Genomic DNA, 26886 nt, shown 5'->3' on the forward strand with positions numbered 1-26886 from the left:
CTGCTTTGAATATGAGTGATGAAAGTTGTTTGCAAAAGGAGACCTCACCAGTCCATGGACCATGGCATTAAATTTCCCTGGTATTTCACATGCTGTGTCCTGTGACAGGAAGGACACCTGGTGATCTTAGAATTATTCTATCTGATGGGATGATAGGAAATGGTCTCAAGTTTTAGATTGGATGTAAGAAGAAATTTCTTCATAGAAAGGGTGATCAGTCATTGGAAGAGGATGCCCAGGGAAGTGATGGAGTCACCACTAGGGGGGGATTTAAAAGATGTGTAGATGTGGTTATTTGGAATATGGTTTAATTAAGTTAATTGTTGGACTTGGTGATCTTAAAGTCTTTTCCAGCCTAAATGATTCTGTGATTATTTTTTGATGATTATATGAGTCGGAGCAAAGAGGATCCAAGATGATTCTGGATGCTCAGGATTAGTTTGGGTGACAAATCTGTCTCGGTCATTTAAAAAAATTATTTCTTTTTCCTTCCAGAAAAACCTAATTATTTTGTCAAGGAACTCTCAGACCTGAAAGTTGATGAGAGTGGAACTGCAGTTTTTGTGTGCCAGAGTGAGAGAGCTGCATCCTCTGTGGTCTGGAGGAAAGGCATCGCTGAGCTCAGGGCTGGCAGGAAATACGAGATGACACAGAAAGGACAAGTCCTCCAGCTGACCATAAAGAACCTGGAGAAAAGCGACAGTGACACTTACAGTTGTGACATTGGGGACGCCCAGTGCAGAGCCAAGCTAACTGTGCAAGGTATGGATGAGAGGAATGTGATTTACATCCCTTTTCTGCCATGGGAAACATGCACAGGCAGAGCTGTGTCTCAGCAGGGTGGCAGAGCTGCAGATTTCTGGCTCTGTCTTACTCAGGATGGTGGGAACACGTGGCCAAAAATATGGGAATGTACAGCTGGACATGCAGAACAGTTGGAAGCAATTACACCTGGAGCATTTTGGGTGTGATTTAAAGGCTCATGTGAGGGGAGAGATTGGTGTTCCTGTGTCAACATAAAATGGGTGTGATTCACAGTGCCTGCTGGTGGATGAGGGAAAATTATCCTGCCCTCAGGCTTTTCTCCATACCCCTTCATTCTTCTTCCTAGAAATGGTTCCTAAAAGGTGGTGGAAGAATAGAATGGTCCACGGAATAATGGAATGGGTTGGGTTGGAAGGGACCTTAAAGATCATCCAGTCCCACACCCCTGCCATGGCAGGGACACCTTCCACTGTCCCAGGCTGCTCCAAGCCCTGTCCAGCCTGGCCTTGGACACTTCCAGGGGTCCAGGGGCAGCCACAGCTTCCCAGGGCCTCCCCACCCTTTCAGGGAAGAATTCCTTCCCAATATACCACCTAACCCTGCATGATTTAAGAATAATCAGATGGAGGTACAACAGCAGTGCCCACTTGCTAATTATTGTAGTTTTTAAAGACAATGGGGTAAAGTCAGACTCCTGCTCTGATGTTTTGCTACAGCACCCTCAAGAAGCAAAGAAATGTGTTTAATCTCCATCATCATCTCATGCTGAATTCACTCTGAGGTTTTTAACATCAGTTTTTTCTGAATGGAAAAAACCACTTCTTTGTCACGAACATCAAAGTAAAAAAATCCTGTGCTGGTTTTATGAGTAGGAGGAACATCAGAAATATATTTGTATACAGTGTTGACCTTATTTTATATGTATTTATAGTGAGGTTTATCTTTGTATGTGTGTTTATGTTTATATATTTATTTTTAGTTAGGGATGTATCTGTCTATACAGGGAGGTTGTCAGGGCAGATGTTTTGGGTTTTTTTAAGCAAATCCACACTCAGACATTTTCTCCATTTCCCACTGTGTTTGGGGTTGGCTGAACTCAAAGAAGGCGTGGGATCAGTGGTTCTATCCCATGGAAAGGAAGTTATTTTTGCTGTAGAAAATCAGCCAGGTTGTCAAGGGAGAGATAATTTCTTTGTGATGTTTAGAGCCCAGTAATGCTGTCAGAGGCTCATCCTTCCAACCTTTCCAGGGATTTCATTCAGAGAAAATTTACAGCCCTGGATTTGCATTGTACTGGCTACTTGTTCTGCTTTATGTTTTCTGGTGCTTCAAAGTTGTCTTTGCCTATTTTGGTGTGTGTCCTGTATATATTATCTTCCTGTGAGTGGGTTTTGTGGTCAATATCAGGGGAATTCTTTTCAATCTTCTCTGTCATGAACGTGTTTCTTGAAATGCTCACGTGGGAAATCTTGGGAGCTTTCCCACGTCGATTTTCACGCCAGAAACTGAAGGTTCCAGTAATTGATGTATTTATGTTCCTTTCAGGCCAGAAAGTGCTAATAACGGAAGACCTGGAGGATGTCACTGTGTTAGAAGGAGAATCTGCCATGTTCAAGTGCAGAATCTCTCCCGTAGACTATAGCAGAGTGCAGTGGTTTTTGGATAAAACCCCACTCCATACCAATGAACTTAATGAGATCCAGTCCCAGCCTGGTGGATATCACCTGCTAACGCTGAAAAAGCTCTCACTGAAGGACTCGGGGGTCATTACATTTGAAGCTGGTGATAAGAAAACCTCTGCCAGTTTGGTTGTTAAAGGTAAATCCATCATCGCAACTGCAGGAAAGGAAATGATGAGCAGAAATAAGTGGGGTTAATGTGGGTAGGTGGAAAAAAAGGAGCAAAAGTGCTGCAAATGTAGCACCCTCATTGTATATCTGTGCATTTTCAAGAATAACATTAATTATATAATGAAATTATGGCTGGAGAATGAACCCTTTGTAATCCTGGACAACTCTTGGAGGGTTTATTGGATTTAGATGGGAATGTTATAATGCTGTGAGGGTACAGTGGATGCCTTGTTCAGTTTTCCTCAAGCTGATAAAGTGATGATTCCTGAGGAGAAATCAATTAATTCAATGAAAAAAAAAAAAACCAACAAAAGAAACCCAACCAAAAACGGCAACCAGTGAGTTTTAAATTCAGTTTTCATTGTTTGAAAGGCAACATTGCATGTGTTCTCTGCTATTCATTGTTGACAATGGATTATTTTCTCTGGAGGAGTTAAACTGAGGTAAAACTGCAGTGTTTGGTAGCAAAGATAAATGAATGAAGTGAATGGCAAACAGCCCAAGAATGTGGGATTGGAGAGATGTTTCCTTACTGGAAATATAAATACTTCTCATGGCCCAGATGTTAAACACACAGTCTCCACTGTGTCAGATCATAGTCTAATTTTTTTTTCAGAATAACCACATTTATTTGAAAGAAATTTTCTTTTTACAAAAGTTGAAAATTTGCCCAAATTTTGCTAAGCTGCAGAAACGCAAACGGATTTCTTTATCTTGAGGGAAAATGAAAGGTTTTATTTGCAAAAGGCTAATTATTTATATTCTTCAGCAGGAATCTTTTCTTCTCAGTTTCTCCCAGATATTATTTAACAGTTAAACACTTTAGAGCATCACTGGTGCCTTCCTGAGGGCTTTATAGTCACAAACACCAAATTATTTGTTACTAACCCTGCCCTATAGCTTTCATACAAGCAATCCTGCATCCAAATCTCACAGATTACTCGTGGTCTGAGAATCCACACCTCTTCTGAACCATGTCAGATTTTTTTTTATATGAATCTGGAGAAGCCCTGTGTCTCCACAAAGGAGCTGGTTGGCACTGAAGTCACTGAGGGAGAGGATGTGAGCCTTCAGTGTGAAACCTCCAGCTCAGACAGCCCTGAGAAGTGGTGCAAAGATGGGAAGAGCCTTGGGAATTCTTCCAAATGTAATGTCAGGCAGTCAGGGTTTGAAGCCAAGCTTGCCATTCACAGGGCAGAAGAAAGAGACAGTGACAGATGTGAGTGTGAGGCTGGAGCAGCCAAAAGGGGTGCAGTTATTACTGTCAAGGGTAAGAACTTTTGGGGTGATTTGGGTCCTAACACCGAGCCCAGAGTAATTAATTGGAATTAAAAACATGAAACGACACTGAAAAGGAACCTTGTGGTGAGCACTGAGGTGTTCTCATCAAGTCATCTGGAAGAGCAGCCAGAGAGGTGGCAGAATGTGAAACAGGAGAGTCCTTCATCTGACCTGGCTCCAGCTCTGGGAAGCTTTAGTGCCTCTGGGAATCATGGAATTCTAGAATGGTTTTGGTTGGAAGGTACATTAGAGATCATCTCATTCCAAACCCAAAAAGAGAGCAGCAGGAGAACACCCCAGGCTGAGAGGCAACCCACAGAAAGGATGGATCACCTCCTGGAGCTGTCTCCAGTGCTGGCTCTCCCCAGGGAGGGAGCTCACAGCCCCACATTTGTCTGTGCAATTGCTTTAGGCAGCCAGATTTATTCAGAGCAATGCACCCAAAGAGCATCACCGGGCAGGAGGTGCTCTCCTGCTTGGTAGGACATGGGGAGAGTGTTTAAAGTAAAAGAGGGTTAATTTAGGCAGATGTAAGGAAGAAGTTTTATTGCAATGAGGGTGGTAAAACACTATAGGAATTTGCCCAGAGAGGTGGCAGATTCTCCATCCCTGGAAATATTCAAGTTCAAGTTGGTTTGAGTTCTAAGCTGCCTGATCTGGTTGAAGATGTCCAGGGGCATGGCAGGGGGATGGAATAGATGAGCTTTAAAGGTCCCTTCCAACCCAAAGTTTTATGATTCTATGATATAAAGGGCTGTTGTCTGAGCTGAGGCAAAACCAAAAAATTCTTTTCTTAAGTGAGTCTTTTAGCTCTGAGCTGGGTATGGGTTGGGTCTCATCCAGGTCAGAACCAGGCCCACCAAATATCACCTTATAACTGCTCCTGCCTCTGTGAGTTAAATCTCTCTGTGAATTAAATCACTCCCCTGGCAGGTTTGAGCAGGTCCAGGAGGATTTCACAGGCACAGGCTGTGTTTATCCAGACCAGAGGGTGTCCTGTGTGCAGCTGCTGTTGCACACCTGGCATGGACTGATCAGAAGCTGCATCTGCATTAGGGAAGTCAGCATGAACAAAAAAAGCATTTTTGCTGCTGGAATGGTCAGCCTGAACCCCAGAGCACTAAGCAGGAGGACAAGCTGCTCACAGGATTTTTCTAGAGCAAAAAGAACCAGCTTGAGGCTGTGCAAGAAAGAGAACCTGGATGATGCAATGAAGAGCTGGTTGTTAACAATCCCGATTTTCTGTCTTTTTGTAGCACAAGGATATTTTCCCAATATCCATTACAAAACAAAGATGTGCGTTGACTCCAGCAGGATCTGGATGAACAATTTTCTGTTAGAAAAGAACCACATTTGTAATGTTCCCACAACAGCCCCATTTTTCCCCTCACAGAGAAGGGTGTAGGATTTAAACACACGGATTCAGGTCAAGGAGTCAAGTCATAAGGATGTCTACAAGGAATTTCACTGTTGGAACACTTTCCTTTATCTGTCATAGTCCCATCAGAACAGCAGAATGCAGAAATAGAAAATAGAAATCCAGTAGTCATGTGGCACTGGGTGTCTCAAACTGGAGGTAAAAGTGGAACAGGATAATAGGGTGTAGATTTCCAACAGCCAACAGGTTTAGTGCATCACAGGTCAGTAGCTGGCTTGTATATTCTTAAGACAGCACAATTCAATAATAATTTATTATTTTCTTGTCTGAACATTTCAGTTGAGTTTATTTTTCCCCCAAAAGTGCCTTCCCTCCACTAGCTCACCTTACAGCCTTGAACCCCAGGCTGTGATAGAGCCTGCAGGGGAATCTCCACAGGGACTCTGCCACGTTCAGCTGTGCTTCCCTCTCTGTGTTTGCTCTGTGCTGATTTTAAATCTGTGCTAATGCTGGATTAAAAAAAAAAATACACTGTAGGGGTTTTTGATGAGAAATCAATACTGCTGGTCACGACAGAAAGTGCTTTGCCATTCCTCCGTGTGCTCTGTGTTGTGTGTGAGCTGGCCTCAGTGAAGTTTTGTGTTTTTTTGTGCTGGTGGTCCAGCTCTGAGCAGCCACCTGCAGCACAGTTTGTGTCATCAACTGCAGTGCAGCATCTGCCACTGTTGTTAATTATGAAAACAGTAAGAGCAGCAGCATCTTCATCAGTGCAGGTAGTGGTTAAAAAGAATATAAACAGCTGGCCTCAGGTTTTGGGGGTTTTTTCTACTGTAAAGTGGTGGCAGCCAGATGTGAGATGTCAGCATCTGTTTACACTTTGCTAATGCTTTTTCATTCCTGTGGTTTTTTGTCTCAAAAACAAAGTCTGACACTAAAAGAGAAAAGTAATTTCCATCCCCACATGTTTCTTTTAACATTTGTGTTACTCCTTTTTTCAGAAACACCAGTTCTCTTCAAGCAAGAGCTCCAAAACGAAGAAGCCAAAGAAGGGAAGCAGGTCAGGCTGACCTGTGAGCTCAGCAAACCTGGTACCCCAGTGAAGTGGATGAAGGGAGACACAGTTCTCTATGCCAGTGAGAAGTATGAATTTAAGCAGCATGGGACTGTGGCAGAGCTCATAATTCGAGATGTGAAGTCTGTAGATGCTGGGGACTACACCTGCACTGCTGGGGAGCTGAAAACCACTGCTCGGGTCAAAGTGAATGGTGGGTACAATTTGTGACATTGCCACACTTAATCAGGTGCTTAATAGATCCATTAAACAAAAAATCACACAACTCTTCATTAGATCTATTAAACAAAAATCACGGAACAGTTAATTTTGTTTTGTGGCAGCAGCATCTTGAATTTTACTAAATTTAAAGGTGATATTGCATCCTTGTAGGCACCTGGATGTATTCCATTCATGTGATTTCATATTCTGTGTCTGGGGTTTTCAATTTGTAACTGTCCACTGGGGGGAAAAAAGGGCAAATTTAGTGCAGAGGATTAATTTTCTCTGTGCTGTAGTTCCTTCCCTATCAGCTGCATTGGATATCTGTGATTAAAACTGGAGTTGGAGGTGGAGACCACTAGTACTGGAGCATAAGGGTGTGAAAACGGGAATCCAGTCCCTGGAAAATTGAAAGTGATCAAGTCATTAATAGACTCCAGACTCCCCAAAACATCCTTTCAAAGACTCTTAGGTGCCGTTTCCACTCTCCACTGCCCTTAAACAAATACACTGCCGTTAGTAATGTGTGCTGGAGCAGAAAATAGGAGAAATATAGGATATGAATGGTATTTCAGAGCCTGCAGGAGCAGAGAATCATTAGCTGATGGTGCCCAGAGGAATCTGAAAAGGTCCTTTGTAAAAATAAAAGAAACCTCACATTTCTAGGAATCCATAGTGAGATGGTAACATGAGAGGGAGAGACCTATTCCTGCTCCCAGGCAGAATCACCTTGTGCCACACACCTAGTGGAGGGCTAGGGCTGCTCTGCTCACTTGGAAAAAGCCTGGATTTAAGAGGTGACAGCTCTCATGGGGGGATTTGATGTAGAGCAGACCAGGAGTGCCTGTCCTAACCCATGGCTCTGTGTTCCAGCTGTGCCTGTGCTTTTCAAACAAGCCCTGGAGAACACGGCTGTGGAGGAAGGGAAATCCGTCTCCTTGTGCTGTGAACTCACAAAAGCTGATGCCACCGTGGTGTGGAAGAAGGGAGAAGCCACGCTCCAGGCAAGTGCCAAATATGAAATGAAGCAGAAGGGGACAGTGGCAGAGCTGGTGATTCATAATGCAGAGCCAGAAGATGCGGGAAGATACACCTGTGACACTGGAGACCAGCAGACCACAGCCCAAGTCCAAATCCATGGTAGGAATGAGACATCTGCTTGTGACCCTTTGTTGTTGTTCTTGCCATGGTCCTGCTAACCCTGGGCACTTTCAGAGAGTGTTCAGGAGAACAAGGATCAGAACAAACAAAAGGCAGCCCTGGCTGGGTCCGTTATGTTCTTTGTTTTTTGGGATGATAACTTTATGCTAAAAATATATCAATCAAAGGTACTTGATAAAATAATTTATTTTCTTCCCTATGAAATGTGTCTTATGCTTTGGATAGAGGTGACTATCCAAGGATAGAGCTCTGTCTGGGTCCGTTATGTTCTTTGTTTTTTGGGATGATAACTTCATGCTAAAATATATCAATCAAAGGTTCTTGATAAAATAATATATTTTCTTCCCTATGAAATGTCTCTTATGCTTTGGATAGAGGTGACTGTCCAAGCTCTAAGCCAAGAGGTAAGAAGGGTCTCAGCTACACCTTTTATGGAAGAATATTCCATTCTTCTCTCCACTTCCTCAACAAGTTTTTTCATGCCTGTGACCACCTTTGGGCAGGAGAAGGATAATTATTTTGGTATTTTTATTATTAGGAAATTAATGTTCTTTTTTTATTTGGTTCAAAACTCTTGTTTCTACTGTAAATATCAGCAGACTCCTGGAGGTGCAGGTAGGTCAGAGCTTCTTTTCTTTGTGTGCCAAGAGAATGTGAATTTGTGTTGGCTTTAAGTCCTGTGTGAGGTCACCAGGTGGTGACGATGCGCCTGAAGTAAACTGAGAATGCTTCACTCCTCAGCTGTGTCCGTGCTCTTCAAGGAAGAGCTGAAACCCGTGGAAGCTGTGGAAGGTGGGACAGCCACCCTGAGGTGCCAGCTGGGCACAGAGGCCCCCGTGGAGTGGAGGAAGGGGCAAACTCTTCTCCGGGCCAGTAACAAGTACAAGATGAGGCAGGAGGGCACCATGGCTGAGCTGCTGATCCACGACCTGGAGCCAAAGGATGCTGGAGACTATTCCTGTCTAGTGGGGAACCAAAAAACCACAGCAGCTTTGTCAGTGAATGGTAAAAAGGCAGAAATAACCTGTGAAACTCTGGAATGTTTTTGTCCACCTCTCTCCTCCTCCTCTCTGTACATTCCCCTCACAACAACTTCCTCCATGTCCTGCTTCCACTGCTTTCTTCCATCCACTTGCTTGTGTCACTCCTGTCCCCAGTCTCCATTTCATTGTACCCCATGTTGGATGTGTGTGTGTTGTGCTGTCTTCTCACCTTCCCTCCAGTGAAGGATGTTGTCCTGCATGTGTGTTTTCCTGAATTAGCACGGAAACATAAGATTCCTCAGGATTTTCTGTTTCAGAGGATTCCTCATGTAGAATGATGCGAATGAGTTTGTCTCTCTTTATGCATGATCTCAGCCAATCAAGATCATGGTTTTGTTGATTCCCACAGAACAATTCAATAGACAATTTCTTTTGCCACCCATGAAAAAAGACAGGATGTGCTTAAATATTGTATTTGCAGGGTGCCACATGATAGAAAGGAATGATGAATCTGACTCCATGTTCTCAGAAGGCTAATTTACTATTTTATGATACTATATTATATTAAAGAATGCTATACTATACTATAATAAAGAATACAGAAAGGATACTTACACCAAAAAGATAATAATGAAAACTCATGGCTTTTTCCAGAGCCTCGACACTGCTTGACCCTGATTGGTCATTAAGTCAAAACAATTCACATGAAAGCAATGAAACAATCTCCAACCATATTCCAAAGCAACAAAACACAGGAGAAGCAAATGAGATAAGAATTGTTTTCCTTTTTCTCTGTAGCTTCTCAGCTTCCCAGGAGAAGAATCCTGGGTGAAGGGATTTTTTCCAGAAAATATGACTGCCACATTTCTCTTTATGCATGATCTCAGCCAATCAAGATCATGGTTTTGTTGATTCCCACAGAACAATTCAATAGATAATTTCTTTCCCAGCCATGAAAAAAGACAGGATGTGCTTAAGGGATAAAGTGTTGGAGTAAGGCTCAGGTAGACATGCGATAAATCACAGCTCATCCTCTGAGCGGGGTCTAGGGTGGCAATCCCTTTCCATTCTGCATCTCCCAGCCCTGCCGGTCCATTTCAAGCAAGAGCTGAGGAACGAGGAGGCCACGGAGAGCGGGACAGCGACGCTGCAGTGCGAGCTGAGCCATCCGGGTGGCTCCGTGCAGTGGAGGAAGGATGGGAAGGCGCTGGTCCCAAACGGGAAGTACAAGACGCGGCGGGAAGGGCGCTTCGTCGAATTGGTTATCCAAGACCTCGACCTGACGGATGCTGGGAGCTACACCTGTGTGTGTGGAGAGCAGGAGAGCACAGCTGCTTTGAGAGTGAATGGTAACCCTCCTACCCACGTTTCTCTTTAAACCCCAAACGTAGCAGTTTTGGCAGCATTCCTGGTCAAGCAGAGTGTGATTTCTTAGGGTTTTCATATTCTTGGCTCTGTAGTGCCAGAGAGTTGCCCTATTAGGGAATATTCCTTGTGCCTTTTTTTTTTTTTTTTTGCCTTGAGACTGCACCTATATGTTTTATATTGTTTAATTTATTTCTCTCTCCTCTAGAAGGTTTTAACCCCTTTTTCAGTTGTACCCACCTAGAAACAGAGCATTTTTGATTGAGTGCACACACTGCAGCTCAGTAACTCCAGTTAGTTTCATTCTGGTGCTGATTCCTTCTCTGTTGGTGTTGCATCCTTCAGCATTGCCTATCCTCTTCCAAGAAGAACTGGTCAACAAGGAAGCTACAGAGGGGGAGGCAGTCACTTTGCACTGCAAACTGAGCAAATCAGCCCAAGTTGAGTGGAAAAAGGGGAATACGGTGCTCAAGCCAAGTGAAAAGTACAAAATAGAGCAGGAAGGCCCCTTTGTGGAGCTGACAATCCAGGATGTGGATTTGGCAGACGCTGGGGATTACAGCTGTGTGTGTGGAGACCGACAGACTACGGCTGCTCTGGCAGTAAATGGTAAAAAAGAAATTCTCAGCGCATGTTCCAAGTCAGCCTGTGTAATTCCAAGATCTCTTCCTGTCTTACTTCTGCTTCCTCTGATCCCTGTGTACTTCCAATCCTCCTTTCTGCTGATTAATCTTCCTATCTTTTCTTCCTTCTCTCTTTTTCTCCTTTCACCTGATACCTTCTTGATGTGCTTCCATGGTGCTCTAATCCAAAGACAAGTGGAGAAGAGGTTTCCAACTCAATATAACCTCCCTAGTCCAGAACAGCTTCTTGTTTAGAAGTTTTCCCATAGGAACTGACCTAAAAGTGGGAATAATATTGATTTTTCTTGACTTAGACTGTGGCACTTGTTGCTCCTAAGAGGAACAAGTTTTCTTCAATGTATGATGCTACACAAGGACAGTCTTAATAAAAAAATAGGCTTTTAATGCTCCTGCTATTCCCAGCTATTTTTTTTACCAATTTTGGCTTAATATTTCCCAAGCAAATATTTTATTTCTGCAAAAACCTGACAGCATGTTTGCAACTGCTCTGCTTTAAGGGACTCTTGTTTATAAAAATTCAGACAGTGCCATGAATCAGGCCCTTCTGTAGAACTCCTGCTTTTCTCAAGGGAAGCAAAATGCTCTGGGTCTCATATTGAAATACAGCCTCTAATTTTATGTCTTTGATTTTATGGTGTATAAAGTAAAGAGTGGTTGATTTGTCAACTAATTTGCAGATAGTCTTGAATTTAAGGAAAGTTTTAAAGTGTGAGGACAGGAAAAAAATAGACTGAATTATCTTTTAAAGGGTTAACCCTTTTGAAGGGTTAGAGGCTGGAGAAAAATTGTGGAGGAACTAAATGCTGGAGGAGATCAAGAAGGTCTGGTGGCTCCAGGGAGATAAGAGAGGAATTAAGTAATGGATTCAGGCTTTCCCAGGGTTGACGCCATGTCCGTGTTTGCTCTGCAGTCCTGCCTGCTCTTTTCACCAAGGGACTCATGGACAAAGAAGCCACTGAGGGTAAAAGTGTCTCCCTGAGCTGTGAGCTGAACAAGGCTGCTGCTAACGTGGAGTGGAAGAAGAGCTTTAAGACCCTCAAGCCAAGTGACAAATACAAAATGAAGAGGGACGGTGTCGTGGCTGAGCTTATAATCCAAAATCTAGAGATGGCGGATGCTGGGAATTATTCCTGTGTGTGTGGAGACCAGCAGACCATGGCAGTGTTAACAGTTCATGGTAAAACAAACAAAACAAGGCACATCCTGAAAGTAACTACCCTGGTTTCTCTGTTCCTTTGGGCAGAACCCTGGTTACCCTCCCATCTCCTTCTTCAGCCAAACCTTTATCCACAGCTCACCAATGCCAGTGAAGTGCATCCACTGGCATCCGTGCAGCTGGAATTTGTGGCACGAGAGGGATATCGGTGTCCAAGCTCAGAGTAAGGCCACCAGGGTTGCTTCCACTCTTTTAATTAAGGGTTTTCATTTTGCTTTTCCCTTGAAAGGTCCTTTATTAGACTCCCTGTTGTGCTCAAGACAAAAATGGGTTGCTTCAAAGGGATTATGTCTTAGGGATTTTAAGTTTTGTAAAATTCCAAAAGGTTAGGTTATTCCATGGAATCTTATGCCCGTACTCCATTCCTGAGACAACAAAGTGCTTTTATGTTTACAGCCTAGTTGTCATGGAATTCAGTTGGTGTTCTGTGTAAAACAAGCCCAGGACTTCTAAAGGACAATCATTCTCAGGGAGAACTTTGATTTTTACTGAACCTGACATCTTTGAAAGGGTATGTCAGTTCAGGTGAAAATGTTTGTTTTCCCACCATGTATTGAAATGAACAATTTCATTTCAAACTGACATTTAAAATGAAACTCCAGTGTTTCATTTTTTTAAAATGTAAAATGTCTCTTTGTTTGCTTCAGTATGTGGAAACAGCAAACATCCTCCCATTGTGGTTTTAAAATGTCATAAAAGAAAACCATTTTCTTTCCAGAAATTTCAAACTGTTGTTCTTTTTGATTGAAATTTCACAGGGAAAAAAAATGGTGTTTTGACCTCTATTTGTATTGATTTGTGTAAAATACCTCTATGGATTACTGCAAGCATTAAATCCTCTCCTGGTGATGACATTTCTTTCCCAACGCTGATTCATGGAGACCCATGAGAATCTCTATTCTTGTGTTGATAAATCAAGTTCAAGATAAGATGGAAAAGGAAACTTAAACATAATTTTAACTCTTTGGAGTGCTACATCTCACTGCTGATATTGCTGTCCTTCAGCTTTGCCTGCATTTTTCAAGGAAGGGCTGAAGAACAGGGAAGCCACAGACGGTGCTACAGCCACTCTGCACTGCGAGCTGAGCAAGGTGGGCGTCCCGGTGGAGTGGAAAAAAGGGGACAAGGCACTCAAACCAAGTGAAAAGTACAGGATGAGACAGGAAGATACAGCTGCAGAGCTGCTGATCCGAGATCTGGAGGTGGAAGACACAGGAGAATACACCTGTGTGTGTGGAGACCAGAAGACCTCGGCTGTCTTGACAGTCCACGGTAAAAAAGCCGTTCTCTGTTGGGATAGCAGTACCTCCAGGACATCCCTTTTCTCTCTCTCTCCCTCCCACTTGCTTTGGTGTTTTGATTCTGCAGCATTTTCCTGGTTTGCTGGTGCTGCTTCATCCCATCTCCCAGTGCTGTCAGTTTGGAACTGATGGCTTTATATCAGAGTAAAGAAAAGCTGTGAGAATTTCTCATCTCAGGGAGCAAGAGTGAACAGACCTCCAGCAGAAGATTGTCCTCAGGGGTTTTCTCAGTTTGTCTCCCTGGCATCAGTGGATTTCCATGCTTAACCTGAAGGAAAGTCCTTTAAATCTGCTGAGCTCAGTCAGTGAGAGGTTTTTCCATTCAGGAAAGAGTGACCACCCTCCTCTTCTGCAGGATCATGCTATATTCTGCTGAGAAAATGGTATTTAAATAAATCCCCACCACTCAGCATTATTCTGCAGGTCCTGACTTAGGGAATAATGGGAGGATTTTGTTCCTGGCTCTGCCATGGTGAATGGTGATGAGCTCTGCTTGCCCCTGCAGAAGGAGCAGCTCATGTACAGATCCTATAGATGGAAGAAGAGCTTTTATTTGAGATATCTCTTATGGATAAAAAGCTGCCAAGGACAAGGGGAAATTGAGGAGGCAAAAATGTTCTCTCAGATTTTCTGCACACTTTTTCTTCATCTTTCTCCCAGCTGGGGGAATTTCTGTTCCTCCTCTCTTTTGACCTATCATTTTCATCCCTGTACAAGTAATTTCCATTTTATTTTAGTGGCACATTATAAGACAAATTGTTGAATGTTGCTAAAAAATCCCTGTAATCCTGATATTAGTGTCATTATATCCTTGGAAATTTTAGGTTAAAGATGCACCTGAAGCGTTATTACTGTTTTTTTTTTCCTGAACCAGAAATACAAATTATGATGTTAGGAAAGGCAGGGATCTCCAGCAGTGCTGTCACCCCGGCTGGTGACTTTTAATCAGAATTCAGGTCATTAATGTTCAAGATAGATTATTTCAGAGAGAAATAGGTTGAGAGGAGTATTGGAATCAGCTGTGAAGTAGTGAATATGAGCAAGTTAATGTTAGAGGCAGGTCATGATGGAAATTATCCTAGTGGGATCCTGCAGTAGTTTTCTTTTAGGGGCAGCTTTCCAGACTGATTTTTTTCCTGTAATGGTGAAGGACTGGCCACAAGTCCCAGCCCTGAGTTCCCCAAGGTCTTCTTAATGGTTTTGATGTCCTCTCTGTTTATGTTGCACCCCGTAGCTCTGCCTGCACTGTTCAAAAGAGATCTTGTCAATGTGGAAGGCACAGAAAACAGGACGGCTGTTCTGCAGTGTGAGCTGAGCAAACCCGCCCCAGTGGAGTGGAGGAGGGGGCAGGAGGTGCTCAGACCCAGTGAAAAATACAAAATGAGGCTGAAGGACACCACTGCTGAGCTGACAATCCACAGTCTGGAGGAAGGAGATGCAGGAGATTACACCTGTGTGTGTGGAGACAAGACAACCACAGCTTCCCTGACAGTGCATGGTAAAATATCTGGGTTAAGAGGAATTTTCTGCATTGTCATCTGTGATCCTCCTGTGGGATCACAATCTGCTCTTGATCCCTTCTGTTATTTTAAAATGTTGTGGCAGCTGTTCCAACCACTGGGAGTATCTTCCACTGAAGGCCCTTCCTTTGGGACTGATAAACAGCACAAAGATTCTTTTCAGTCCCTGTTGTCTCCTGCTGATGGAAGCTGGAAGTGGATAATGAAAAGATTGATGAAGTCAGAAATAGCACTTTGGAGTATTTTATTTTCACTCATTAATTTCTTTAGGGCATATCACTGAGATTTCACTTGCTTTTCTTGGATGAAGTTGAAAAGTGATGAAATTTTAATTTTAAACAACATGGTGTTCATTTTAATTCTTAATCTGATTTTGAGAAAGAGATGTTCATAGCTCCTTGAAATCTTGGGATTAGCTTTCTGTTGTTATATCTTAAAAAAGCTTTTAAAACTTTCCTCCCAGTACTGATATTTTAGTTTTATTGATTTCCAAATCAGTGAGAGTCGAGGGGTTGAGACTGGTGTGGTTCTCCACGTCATGATGTGTCTCATATAATTAAAAACACCCTCTGATTTATGAATAAGGTGTTTTCCAGCTGTCCAAACTCACTCTTTTATGGTTCTCAGACTTGTTATAAATCAACATTGATTTCCAAGTCATTGTGAGATGCTGAATTCTGTGAATTCTGTGAATGTGGTGTCTTTCAAAGCACAAGTCAGGGATGCCCCTGAAATCATCCTTTGCTCCCAGGTTCTTTACATTCTAAAACATTTTGAAGTGTTTTAATCCAGTGGAGCAGCCAAGACACAGTGTTTGCTCGATTTTTAAAGCGCTCTCTTTCACCTGTGATCTTCAGCCCTCCCTCCTCACTTTAAGAAAGAGCTGAAGAACGTGGAAGGCACAGAAGATGGCACGGCCACTTTCTGCTGTGAGCTGAGCAAGGCTGGAGCTGCCGTGGCGTGGAGGAAAGGAGACAAAACCCTGGGGACAAGTGACAAGTTCACCATGAGATGCCAGGGCACAGTGGCTGAGCTGGTGATCCATGATTTAGTCCTGGCAGATGCTGGAGATTACACGTGCTCTTGTGGAGAGCAGGAAACCACGGCTGCGCTCAAAGTGAATGGTAAAAATATAAAAAAAAAGGAAATACGTCATAAATTAGAGATGGTTTTCAAACAGTTTTGGGGTTTTTTTAAGAGTGTAGGGTGTCAGCTTTGAAACTGCGGTTCTGTTTCTGATGAGTTTAGCAAAATCTGGTAGGACATGGGAATACATTCCTGGATGCTTTGGTCAGTGTCAGGCACAGGTTGGAGGTTCCTGGCAAAAACTGCAGATACTCATCCTGGTGCTAACTCATTTGTTTGATCCTTACGTTCAGCAGTAGGTGCTGAGAAATGGAAAATCACATTGTTGTGATGTTGGTTGTAAAGATGTTGCAATCATAAAGTTGAGAAGATTTTTTTCTGAGATGTTTTTGAGAGAGTTATGAGTGTTTCAGTATATTTTAGTGCTTAAGCACTGCCAGACCACTGTAGGAGGTGAAACTAAAGAATAGTTTAGGTTGCAAAGAACCTTTTAAAGGTCCCTCGTGGAAAAGTGAAACTGATGACTCAGCTATAGGTTCATTTATTAACATTTTTAGTAACAATTTGCATTTCCATAGAATTTAGATGCTTTGGTTACCCTTTATTTTCCATTCTAGCAGGCAATAACCAAAGTAGGTCTCAGTCATGCAGGTCTGAAGTTGAGACTGATGTGGTTCTGCCCTTCACCATGGACTTCACCATAAAAAACCCTGGAGGTATTCTCCAGGTTTATAAAGCCAGTCTCATGGTTCTCAGAGCAGCCATCAATCCTGATGGATTTGATTATTATTTGATTAAGGCTTTGCTTATCACTTGTGGTTGTCAGACCACACAGAATGGGTGCTGGAGCTGCTGCCATGGTCCCACATTCTGCTCCTTTTGAACCCCCCAGCCCTGCCTGTGCACTTCCAGAAGGAGATGAGGGATGCAGAAGCCACAGAAGGTGCCACAGCCACCCTGCAGTGCGAGCTGTCCAGGGCTGCCCCCGTGGAGTGGAGAAAGAAACACAAAGTGCTCAAAGCCAGTGAAAAATACACCATGAGGCAGGAGGGCAGCAGGGCCCAGCTGCTGATCCATGCCCTGGAGGCCAGGGATGCTGGGGAGTACACCTGTGTGTGTGGAGAGGAGAAGACAACGGCAGCACTGACAGTGCACGGTAAAGGGCACGGAAATGGGACATTTTTGGGTGGTGGTTGTCCCTCCTCCTCTGCAGACCTCAGTACTCACACACTGCAAGTTCTTTCTCTAATCTTGCCATCATTAATTCTGGTTGTAACAGACTTCCTTCTTTTTATTGTGGTTTTTGTCTAATTCTAACCACGATTGTAGTTCCATTGATTTTACTAAATTTTTCCTTGTTTATTCTCCTTGGTCTTGTTGGTGCAGGGCTGTATTTCTTTGTAAAGGCTGAAGGATGTCACAGATTTCCTTTTTTAAAATTCTGTTTTACTCACTTTTGACTTGAACCTAGACAGATGGAGCAGCAGGAACATTCATAGCTCTTTAAAAGAAAAATTTTATTTCAAGTTGCATCAGGATTTGGCAAGTAATTTAAAATAATGAAAAGAAAATTTGTTTCGGTGTAATTTTCTTTGTAACTCTGACCAAGAATAATGTTGATTTTTATTCAGGTACTACAGAATACTCAGCATTAGAGTAGGAGAATATTTCATAATCCTCAGCCAAATTAATCTGCAAACTTTCCATGGAAGAGAGGGAAACTTTATTTTCACTATTAACACAGGACAGTCAGAAGTAGTTTCAGCCTCTTTCTCACCTGCAAATCCAGTAAGTCTGAATTTAGGGAGCTGATTTCTTTGCTTTTCTGCCCATCTTTGCATTTTCCAACACAACCAGGATTACTTCAGTCTTGCACTTCCAATTTAACCATGAAAAATAGAATTGAAATGAGCTTGAACCCCAAGTCACCATCATTACTGCCAGAAAGTTGTTCTTCATATCAACAAAAGTCTTTCTTGAACTGGCTTAAGTAATTACTTCTTATAGAAGCAGAGAAATATTTGTATGAAATTTAAACCAAGAAGCAATGTGACACTCCGAGCTACACATCTTAATTAAGAGGATTGATTTGCATCAGGCTTGAACTTTTTGACTTGAATTTTCTCCACAAACTCTTGTAACCCCAAATCCCTCACTGTAGATCTGCTTCTTCTTGTATTTGTGCTATTAACTGTTCCTAAATATTTTCCATCTGCCCTTGCTGAATTGAAGCCTATTTTATCGCCACTACTTCATACAAATATTCTATATCTCAATCCAGTTTAAAGAAGTGTTTTTACCCTTTCTCCCTTCCCACCCCGAGATCATCTTCAAAATGAATGAAACTTTGCATTTCATTGTCCAAGTTGCTACAGAAAATGCTGAATAATCCTGAATTCAGACTAGTGAGAAACTCTGCTCATTCATCCTTTCATTGTGAGTGTAAACCCCAGATGAAGATCCTGTAACTGTGGCTTTCAAATTAGTACCACTTCCCTTCTGTAATTCCACCTATATTAAAGTTAGAACTTCACTAAAATAATAATAATATAGAACATGTAGTATGTCTTGCTGTCAAGGAAGCTTAATGTATACCAAGAAAAAATTACCCTGGTCCACTCCTTCATGAAGAGAAAAGCTCTTGGCAGATCTGAGTTTTTCAAAGAATTAAGTTGAGATGGCCATAAATCCTTGGATCCTCTCTCTGCTCTCTCTCTCTTTCTATGACAAGCATTATGAATGGGATTCAGCTTCCAGACTGAAGAGTATTCCCAAATTCCCATTTTTGTCAATGGAGATCCATCAAACTCAGACCATGGGAATCAGGGAGGCCTCCAGCTCATTTTAAAGCAGGCATTTACATTTGGAGCTCTATTGGCTCCACTGACTTTACAAGTGATTTTTCTTTCTTTACTCTCTGGGATTTTAGAATCTCAGTTTACACAGCACAAACTAAATGTGTGTGTTTCAGGCTGAAATATATTTTTCACCTCTTAGTTTCTGTTTTTTCCATACTTGGGGAACATAGCCACTGTTTGCTTTCTTCAGTGTCTGAAATTGGTTGTGCCTCCACCTTAAGAATCCCAGGACAAATTTCATCACACCAAGCTGCTTTGAGAATATATTTATTTATATGTTCTCTAATTTTTTTTTCTTTTCCAAGCCAGAATTTCTATTACATCCTCAATTAAAACTAACATTTAATAATAATGAAGAAAAAGGAATTAAACACTTCAGCTTTCCCCATGTTCACTCATCATCACTTACATTCCTGAAAGAGAGGCAGACCAACATCTCCCTTGTTTTTTCCTTCGTTTTAATCTATTTACATTAATGTTTGCAGAGTTATTCTCCACATCCTTATTATCAATTATTTCTTGCTGGTCAGGGTCAGGAATTGGAGACCATCCTCTCAAGCTCTTTCTTAGCTATTTTAAATCCAAATGTCATTCCCACCCCATTCTTAAGACTTAGTGAATGTCATCCCATCCTATTGCTTCCACATATTGCCACATTTCCATCCAGTCTTACAATCTGAATAATTCTGTTTGTTGTTCCAAAAGGGAGGAGGGGTCAGGAAGCACCTGAACTTCTGAGGGTGAGGGAATTATGGCAGATTTCTGCTGCATCATCCTTCTCTTTCCTTTTTATTCCTACCCAAGCACTTTAAGGCTCTCTGATTCTTCTCTTCAGTCTCATCCTAATTCTGGGCTGGGTCTGAGGGCATCCTTAAAATGTGAATTAAAAGGTTATATATTTTTTTCCTTTAGCTTTTTTCCTGATCATAGTCTAACCTGTTGTATTAATCTCCTAGGCTGGGTTATACTGAGAAAGTTGCAGTTTTGATCGTACATGAAGTTTCCCCATTTTTGATGATTATTTTCCATACATCTCTAAACCAATCAGCAAATTCATTTGATATTTGCTGAAAGAAATGACGAGACTCTTTTTGTCTATGATACAGATCAGCATTTTCCTTTTGTGGGATGATCCCCACGTCAGTACAAGGCAGGGATAGATATTGCTGGACATTGTTTCCTTTGGTGGTCAAGAGCTGCTTGTCATGAGAACCTTTGCTGCTCTGTTTCTCAGCCCTTCCTGCTCTGTTCAAAGAAGAGTTAAGAGATGAGGAGGCCGAGGAGGGTGAAGCAGTGACTCTGCACTGTGAGCTGACCAAACCTGCCCCAGTGGAGTGGAAAAAGGGACACACAGCCCTCAAACCTAGTGAGAAATACAAAATGAGGCAGAAGGATGTCACTGCAGAGCTGGTGATCCACAGTCTGACCCAGAGTGATGCTGGGGACTACACCTGTGTGTGTGGGGAGCAGCAGACCACAGCTTCCTTGGCAGTACATGGTAATGACCAGCTCCATTTGGATGCCATCATTGTTGGGATTATGGTTTGAATTGTTTTTATCAACGTCATCATTGTCATCTGTGCACAGTTCCTCTGAGTCTGACCATGCGTGGCATGACCAGGAGGATGAATATGTGATTTAGGGGTAACACTTTTCCCCAGTTCCATGTATAAAGTGGTTTTAGGACCTAATTCCTGAAGCAGATGTGAGGTCAAGCCTGAAGACACCTCCCCACCTGATGCCTTGGGAAGGCTGGCCTAGAACAGAGAGTAAATGGAGCTAAAGAATAAATTAGGGATTTATTCAAAGGATCTCCTCCATGGATCCACCTTGGGCAGCACCAGAGCCCAGCCAGGGCTGCACCTAAGATGAACCCAAATGGTCCCAAAATGCACGAGCGCTGCCGGGGTCTCTCCCTGGGCTCAGCTCTGCTCCATGTGCACATTGCAGTTCAGTGTCCAATCCCAGCTGCAGCCCCTGCAGTCCCATCCTGCTTGTTTTTCTCTCTGCAGCCCACGGGGTTTGTGCTCTTGGGCTGAGATTGGGATCATTTGTCCTTGGTGCCCAGCTGGAGCAGGAATTGTTTTGTGTCCCTGCTCTGTGCAGAGAGCTCACCCTGCCCTGATGTGAAGCCCAGACCCACACACTGAAGCAGCAGAGAATGTGAAAATAGAAAAGCTAAAAGCTGAAGTATCACACCCATGCCCTCACCTGCAGGCTGTGTTTGCTGCTGCCTTTAACCCTGCTCCCATTGCATCCTCAGTGCTGCCTGCAGGCATCCAGGAGAGCCTGAAGGACGAGGAGGTGACCGAGGGTCAAGTGGCCACTCTGAGGTGTGAGCTGACCAAAGCTGCCCCCGTGGAGTGGAGGAAGGGCAGCACTTTGCTCAAAGCCAGTGACAAGTACAAAATGAGGCAGGAGGGCACGGTCAGGAAGCTGCTTATCCAGGATGTGGAATTGAAAGATGCTGGAGAGTACACGTGTGTGTGTGGAGAGCAGGAGACAACAGCGGCCTTGATAGTGCATGGTAAAAATAATATATCTGTATTGTTGTGGATTTCAGCTTGTTGATATTGATTGTGTGTTCACCTGTGACTGAATTGTTTCTTTAAATCTGTAAACTCTCTGTGAGATCTGCTTGTATCCAGGCTGCTTTTCTCTTTCTGTCTTTTGGTTTGTCCAATGTCCCAGAATGATGAGGAAAACACCCTGTTTCCACCTTAAATTGTTCTATGCTTCTGTACCACCCCACCCCTCCTGTCACCTGTGTGTCACATGTCATTTTTAATGTCCTCTGTGCATTTTGTGACCTTCAGCCCTGCCAGCCCTTTTCAAAGAAGACCTGAAGGACCTGCAAGCCATGGAAAGCCAAACAGCCACTCTGCGCTGTGAGCTGAGCAAGGCTGCAGCTGTGGCGTGGAAGAAAGGGAATAAAATACTCAGAGCAAGTGAAAAATACATCATGAGGCAGGAGGGTGCCCTGGCAGAGCTGGAAATCCGTGACCTAGAGCTGCAGGATGCAGGGGATTACACCTGTGTGTGTGGGGAGCAGCAGAGCACAGCCTCTCTGACAGTGAAGGGTAAATGCAGTTTATTGTCCATTTTCTGTTCCTCTGATACCCCCATGGAGTGTCCAGCTGTTGTTAACTTGTGTCCAGGTCTTGGTCAGGTGTTTCTTTTTTGTCTGGCGTTGCTGAAAAGGGAGCTGAGCTCAGGACTGTCTCTCCCTGCAGACACACTGCTGTGTTGTAGATTTAAGGGAATTGCACCCAGGAAATGTTAGACAAGCTGAGATGTTCTGTCCTGTGAGAAATCCTTTGAATTCTACCTGAAATCTTGTACTTTGGCCTGTCATCTCCACACTTCTTTTCTCACTGTGATTTTCCAGGTCTTTGTGAGGCCTTGTGCAGGCTGACCTAGAACACAGACTGGACAGAGCTAAAGAATAAAGACTAAATATTGTACTTTGGCCTCTCATCTCAGCACTTCTTCTCTCACTGCTAGATTCGGTTTTCCAGATCTTTGTGATGCCCTGTGCAGGCTGACCTAGAATAGAGAATGGACAGAGATAAAGAATAAAGCAGGGATTGATTCAAAGGATCTCCTCCATGGATCCACCTTGGGCAGCACCAGAGCCCAGCCAGGGCTGCACCCAAGATGAAACCAAATGGTCCCAAAGCTAAAACCTGAGGCAACATTTGTAGTGATAACCTCAACCCCCTGATTTGGCCAGATTTGAACTTCAGCTGAGAATTCACAATGCTGAACACTTAGTTTAAACACACTTTCTACTGGCTTTCCATCTCCAGCCCTGCCAGTGCTTTTCAAGGAGGAGCTGAAGGATGAAGAAGCTCAAGAAGGAGCATCAGTCACTCTGAGATGTGAATTAACCAAAGGAGCTCCTGTGCAGTGGAAAACAGGGCCAAAAGTGCTCAAAGCAAGTGACAAATATCAAATGAGACAGTCTGGCACCACTGCAGAGCTGGTCATTTGTGACCTAGAAGTAAAAGATGCTGGAGATTACACCTGTGTGTGTGGTGACCAGAAGACAACAGCAACCTTAACAGTTCATGGTAAAAAAGAACATACTATAATTGATAAACATCTCTTGAGATAGACATAATTCTGAAATGTTGTAGTTTCTTCCCTGGGTCAGTAGTTTGTTTTTATCACTTATTGTTCCTTCATTCTATTTATTTATAACTCACTTCTTCCCAAGAAAGAGTCGCTCATAGTGAATTGTTTGGTTATTATTAATCTGTCCTTTAAAAGGAGAAAGTGAGAAGTTTCCTTCTGTGCAAGTCTCCTCTTCCTGGATATTTGCATTTTCCTGCTCCAGCCCTGTAGGTCCCTTCACTCCACCACAGTTTCTCCAACAAAGCACCCTGCTTTGGGCTCTGAGGTGCCTCTTCCCCAGGAACTGGAAAAAGAGAAGTGAGGGTTGGGGCAGCAGAAAGAAGAGGAAATTCTGTCCATGGATTTTTTTTTTTGAAGTTTCCAGATTCTTTAAAGAAGTCAGACATGCAGAGTGAGATAAGTGTTATCATTCCAGAGCTTAATTCCTATAGGTTGCTTTGTCTTTGAGTTATGATTTCTAAATTGAGGAGTTACAAGAATCTAAAAATCTTATTAGATGTAATGGCCCTTCAAACTTCAATTTAAAACTAGGAGTAGTTTTATTTGGATATCTGTCTGTCTGTTTTTATTAAACTGTCACAGCCCCATCTACATGATGGAGATATCATATCCCCATCATGTAGATGGGGCTGTGACAGTTTAATAAAAACAAACCAGAAACTAACAACAGCAGCCTCCAAAAAAAGACATTTGTGTGGGTAAAAATAGTTCTGTATCCAGCAGTTATTTGTGAGTGCTGTTAATCTGAGGTCTGGGTCTTTGTTTTGTTCTTTCAAAGTAAATGACAACAAAAACTCAGGAAACTGATCCCTCAGGGCGACTGAAACCACATTACACTCAAAGAAACACATTTCCAGAGTTTCTGGACTTGGTTATGGCTTTGAATATCTATAATAGGCTGAAAAAAAGGCAAGAGGAGGAATAATCTCAAAATAGAAACAAGGTTTTAATTCTGGTTTTCTGCTGTCCCTTTGTCCATGTTGCATCCTCCAGCTCTGCCACCACTCTTTAAGGAGGAGCTGAAGGACCAGGAAGCAGAAGAAGGTGGAGAAGTGTCCCTGCTCTGTCAGCTCTCCAAGGCTGCTCCGGTGGAGTGGCGGAAGGACCAGAGGATCCTCAAACCAAGTGGGAAATACAAAATGAGGCAGGAAGGGCTCAAGGCAGAGCTGGTGATCCATGAAATAGCTGAGGAGGATGCAGGAGACTACACCTGTGTGTGTGGAGAGCACCAGACCACAGCTGTCTTGACAGTACAGGGTAAAGCCATCCCTGACCTCCTCTCTCCTGGCTGGAAACCTCTGTCCTCTGCTCTAAGCTCTTCAATTTTCCACATCTGTCTCTTCATCCTTATTAACTGAGCTTCCATTCAGTTGAAAATGTTCCCTGCCCCTCCTCACCTGCAGGCTGTGGAAATTGGAAAATACCTGTCTGCATTTCTCTGTGCCATCCTTTTGCCTTTTCCTTTCCTTAAACACAAGCCTGCTCTCCTTTCTTCTTTCCCTTCTGCCATTTCTTTTCTACCATGTAACCCCACTGTTCTTTGGTCTTTCTTTTCCTGCATTTGTTCTCTAAACCACAAATCTGTTTATTCTTTGCTATTCCTTTTTGAAATTCTCAACACCAACCATTTTAATACAGGGAATAAGGAGTATTCAGAATAAGGCTCTATTAGTTATAATTTCCTCTGCACTAAGTTATGTCCATTTTGGGTTTTGTGCCCACAATCTCTGTCCTGATGCCCAAAGACAGATTTCCATTAGGAGACTGAATTTTCTAAGAAAAGGATAAATTCTTTCTGTAACCTCCTTCTGGTCTTCCTTTGTTGGAAGAACAATTTGCTGGACAAACAAGGCTGGTATTTCAGCTTGACACTGCTGGAATGGGAAGTGTGCCAAATCAGGGCTAAGCCTGTTTTCTAGCCTGGATATTTTAACTAAGTTTCTAATACTGGACACTAACTTTGAGATCTGAGAGATCCAACGTTTTTAAACAGATGGGACATCCCATTATTCCACATAGTACTAGAGGGATATATGTGAAGGTCACCACATTTATTTCAAGGATGCAAGTTGCAATGGGTACAAGAATTACTTTAAATGGGAAAAATGTGTTCTGAGACAAGAACCCAGGCTGGAATCTGGCAGCTGGAAATTTCCTTTGGGGTCAAGAAGAATCTCTGAGTCCCAGATGTGCCTCCTCAAGGATATCTCAAGGAAGAAGGAGTGAGGATGAGTAAGGAGCCATGTCAAGTCAGAGCACAGCAGGGCAGCTCGGAGTAGGAAAAGAGTGCAAAGCCATGAAGCCTATGGAAGACACCAGTACATGTGAATTGAGGAGCTCAGAGCTGGTATTCTGCTTTTTTTCTGAGGGGGAAGCTGGTAGAAAGCAGGTGTAAATCTGTTGAGGACTGTGCAGCTTTGCTGTAGGAAGCCAGGGTAAATTCGAAATGATCAGGATGTCTGTTCCCACCAAGATATTTTCATTTCTCTTTCCTCTCTTTGTGGCTGATGCTTGCCCATCCTTGACAACTTTCCTCTGTCACAACCTTCACACTTTTCCCCTGTCACTTCCTCCCCCCTCCCTGGACACACCCTCAGTTTGTAACACATTTTACCTGCATCCTTCAGCTGTGCCTCCATTTTTCCAAGAAGAAATGACCAGCCAGGAAGGGGTAGAAGGTGGAACAGCCTCCTTTCACTGCGAGCTGAGCAAGGCCCCTGCCCGTGTGCAGTGGAGGAAGGGCCAGCACATCCTCACCTCGGGCACCAAGTACAGCATGAGGCAGGAGGGACGTGCTGTGGAGCTGCTGGTCCATGGCCTGGACCTGAGTGACAGTGGGGACTATTCCTGTGTGTGTGGAGACCAGACCAGCACAGCTGCCTTAACAGTTCATGGTAATGTAATCCCTGGGGTGATCGTCCTCCAAACCAGCCCAAACCTCTGTGGGCTGTGCCTGTCCTTTGTTTGGTTGGCTTTTGGCTCCTTTGGAGTCTCTGTGCTTCCTCTTTTTGTGGAATTGGGAAAAACGTTCCCTGATGGTGTTTGTCCCCCTCAGCTCTGCTGATTCATCTCACTTTCCATGCCCTGATCCACTGTCCAGGGAAGCTGGGGAATTTTTCCATCGTGTTCCACTGACCTGGACCAGGGCTTGGTGCTGCCCCATGGAACCTCTACCCCATGACCTCACCAAGCTGCCTTTTTAGGAGCATTCACCCTCTCTGTGGTAACTCTTTTACTCCTCAGTGCTGCCTCCAGAATTCAAGAGAGAGCTGAAGGACCTGGAAGCCGTGGAAAATGGCACAGCTGCTCTGCAGTGTGAGCTGACAAAACCTGCTGAGGTGGAGTGGAAGAAAGGGCAGGAGGTGCTCAAAAAGAGCAGAAAACATGAAATTAGTCAGGACGATGCTGTTGCAAAGCTGATTATCCATGAGCTGGAGGAGGAGGATGCTGGAGTTTACACCTGTGTGTGTGGAGATCAGCAGACAACTGCTACACTGACAGTCAATGGTAAAAAGCTAAAATGGAAAAGGCTGTAATATTTTCTGAAAATCAAAATAGCCACTGTGGTTTAGCCTTGCTTAAGGAAAAGATTGTAAATCATGAGGTGTGCAGAATAGCCTGGTCTATGCAGCTCATGTAGTGGCCAGGCAGAAAATGGGAATTGCAATGCAGAACTAAGTGCATTTTTTTCTGTATTTTGCTGTCAGAATAATCAAAATCTCTCCTTCAAGTGCCTGCCTTAAGAGGGCATCTGAACCCTTAAAATTCCCTGCCTTAAGAGGGAGATGAACTCTTGCAAGTCTCTGTATTAGGAGGGAATCTGAACTCTGAAAATTCCCTGCTGATCTTCAGAACACTTCTTCAGTGATCAGGGCAGCACGCTGACTGCTTTTACAGCAGGAAAACTCTTGTTCCATTTTTAGATCATAGATTAGATTCTATATATTTAATGGCAAGCATGACTTGAAATCCATTTCTTATTGCTCTGCAGATATTCCTATTACTTCTCTGGGGAAATATCTTCATAGTTTGATTTCAGAACATTGAGGTTTAGAGACGTCTGGGAAA

General features: G+C 43.2%; 1 protein-coding gene across 1 annotated transcript in view; it reads left to right on the forward strand.

The window, feature by feature from the left end:
• The window catches only part of OBSCN (obscurin, cytoskeletal calmodulin and titin-interacting RhoGEF), a 181967-nt gene that overhangs the window by 57427 nt on the left and 97654 nt on the right, over window positions 1–26886 (forward strand). Inside the window, exons 29-47 of the mRNA XM_039726425.1 lie at window positions 496–762; window positions 2311–2583; window positions 6273–6539; window positions 7421–7687; window positions 8450–8713; window positions 9774–10040; window positions 10402–10665; window positions 11611–11877; window positions 12922–13188; window positions 14452–14715; window positions 15595–15861; window positions 16716–16979; window positions 19916–20179; window positions 20945–21208; window positions 21498–21761; window positions 22491–22754; window positions 23812–24075; window positions 25446–25712; window positions 26062–26325. Of these exons, the coding sequence (XP_039582359.1) occupies window positions 496–762; window positions 2311–2583; window positions 6273–6539; window positions 7421–7687; window positions 8450–8713; window positions 9774–10040; window positions 10402–10665; window positions 11611–11877; window positions 12922–13188; window positions 14452–14715; window positions 15595–15861; window positions 16716–16979; window positions 19916–20179; window positions 20945–21208; window positions 21498–21761; window positions 22491–22754; window positions 23812–24075; window positions 25446–25712; window positions 26062–26325 (5049 nt within the window). The remainder of the gene's footprint in view (window positions 1–495; window positions 763–2310; window positions 2584–6272; window positions 6540–7420; window positions 7688–8449; window positions 8714–9773; window positions 10041–10401; window positions 10666–11610; window positions 11878–12921; window positions 13189–14451; window positions 14716–15594; window positions 15862–16715; window positions 16980–19915; window positions 20180–20944; window positions 21209–21497; window positions 21762–22490; window positions 22755–23811; window positions 24076–25445; window positions 25713–26061; window positions 26326–26886) is intronic.

The sequence above is a fragment of the Passer montanus genome, unplaced genomic scaffold (assembly GCF_014805655.1).
Source record: "Passer montanus isolate IOZ18808 unplaced genomic scaffold, ASM1480565v1 scaffold59, whole genome shotgun sequence".
Taxonomy (NCBI): Eukaryota; Metazoa; Chordata; class Aves; order Passeriformes; family Passeridae; genus Passer; species Passer montanus.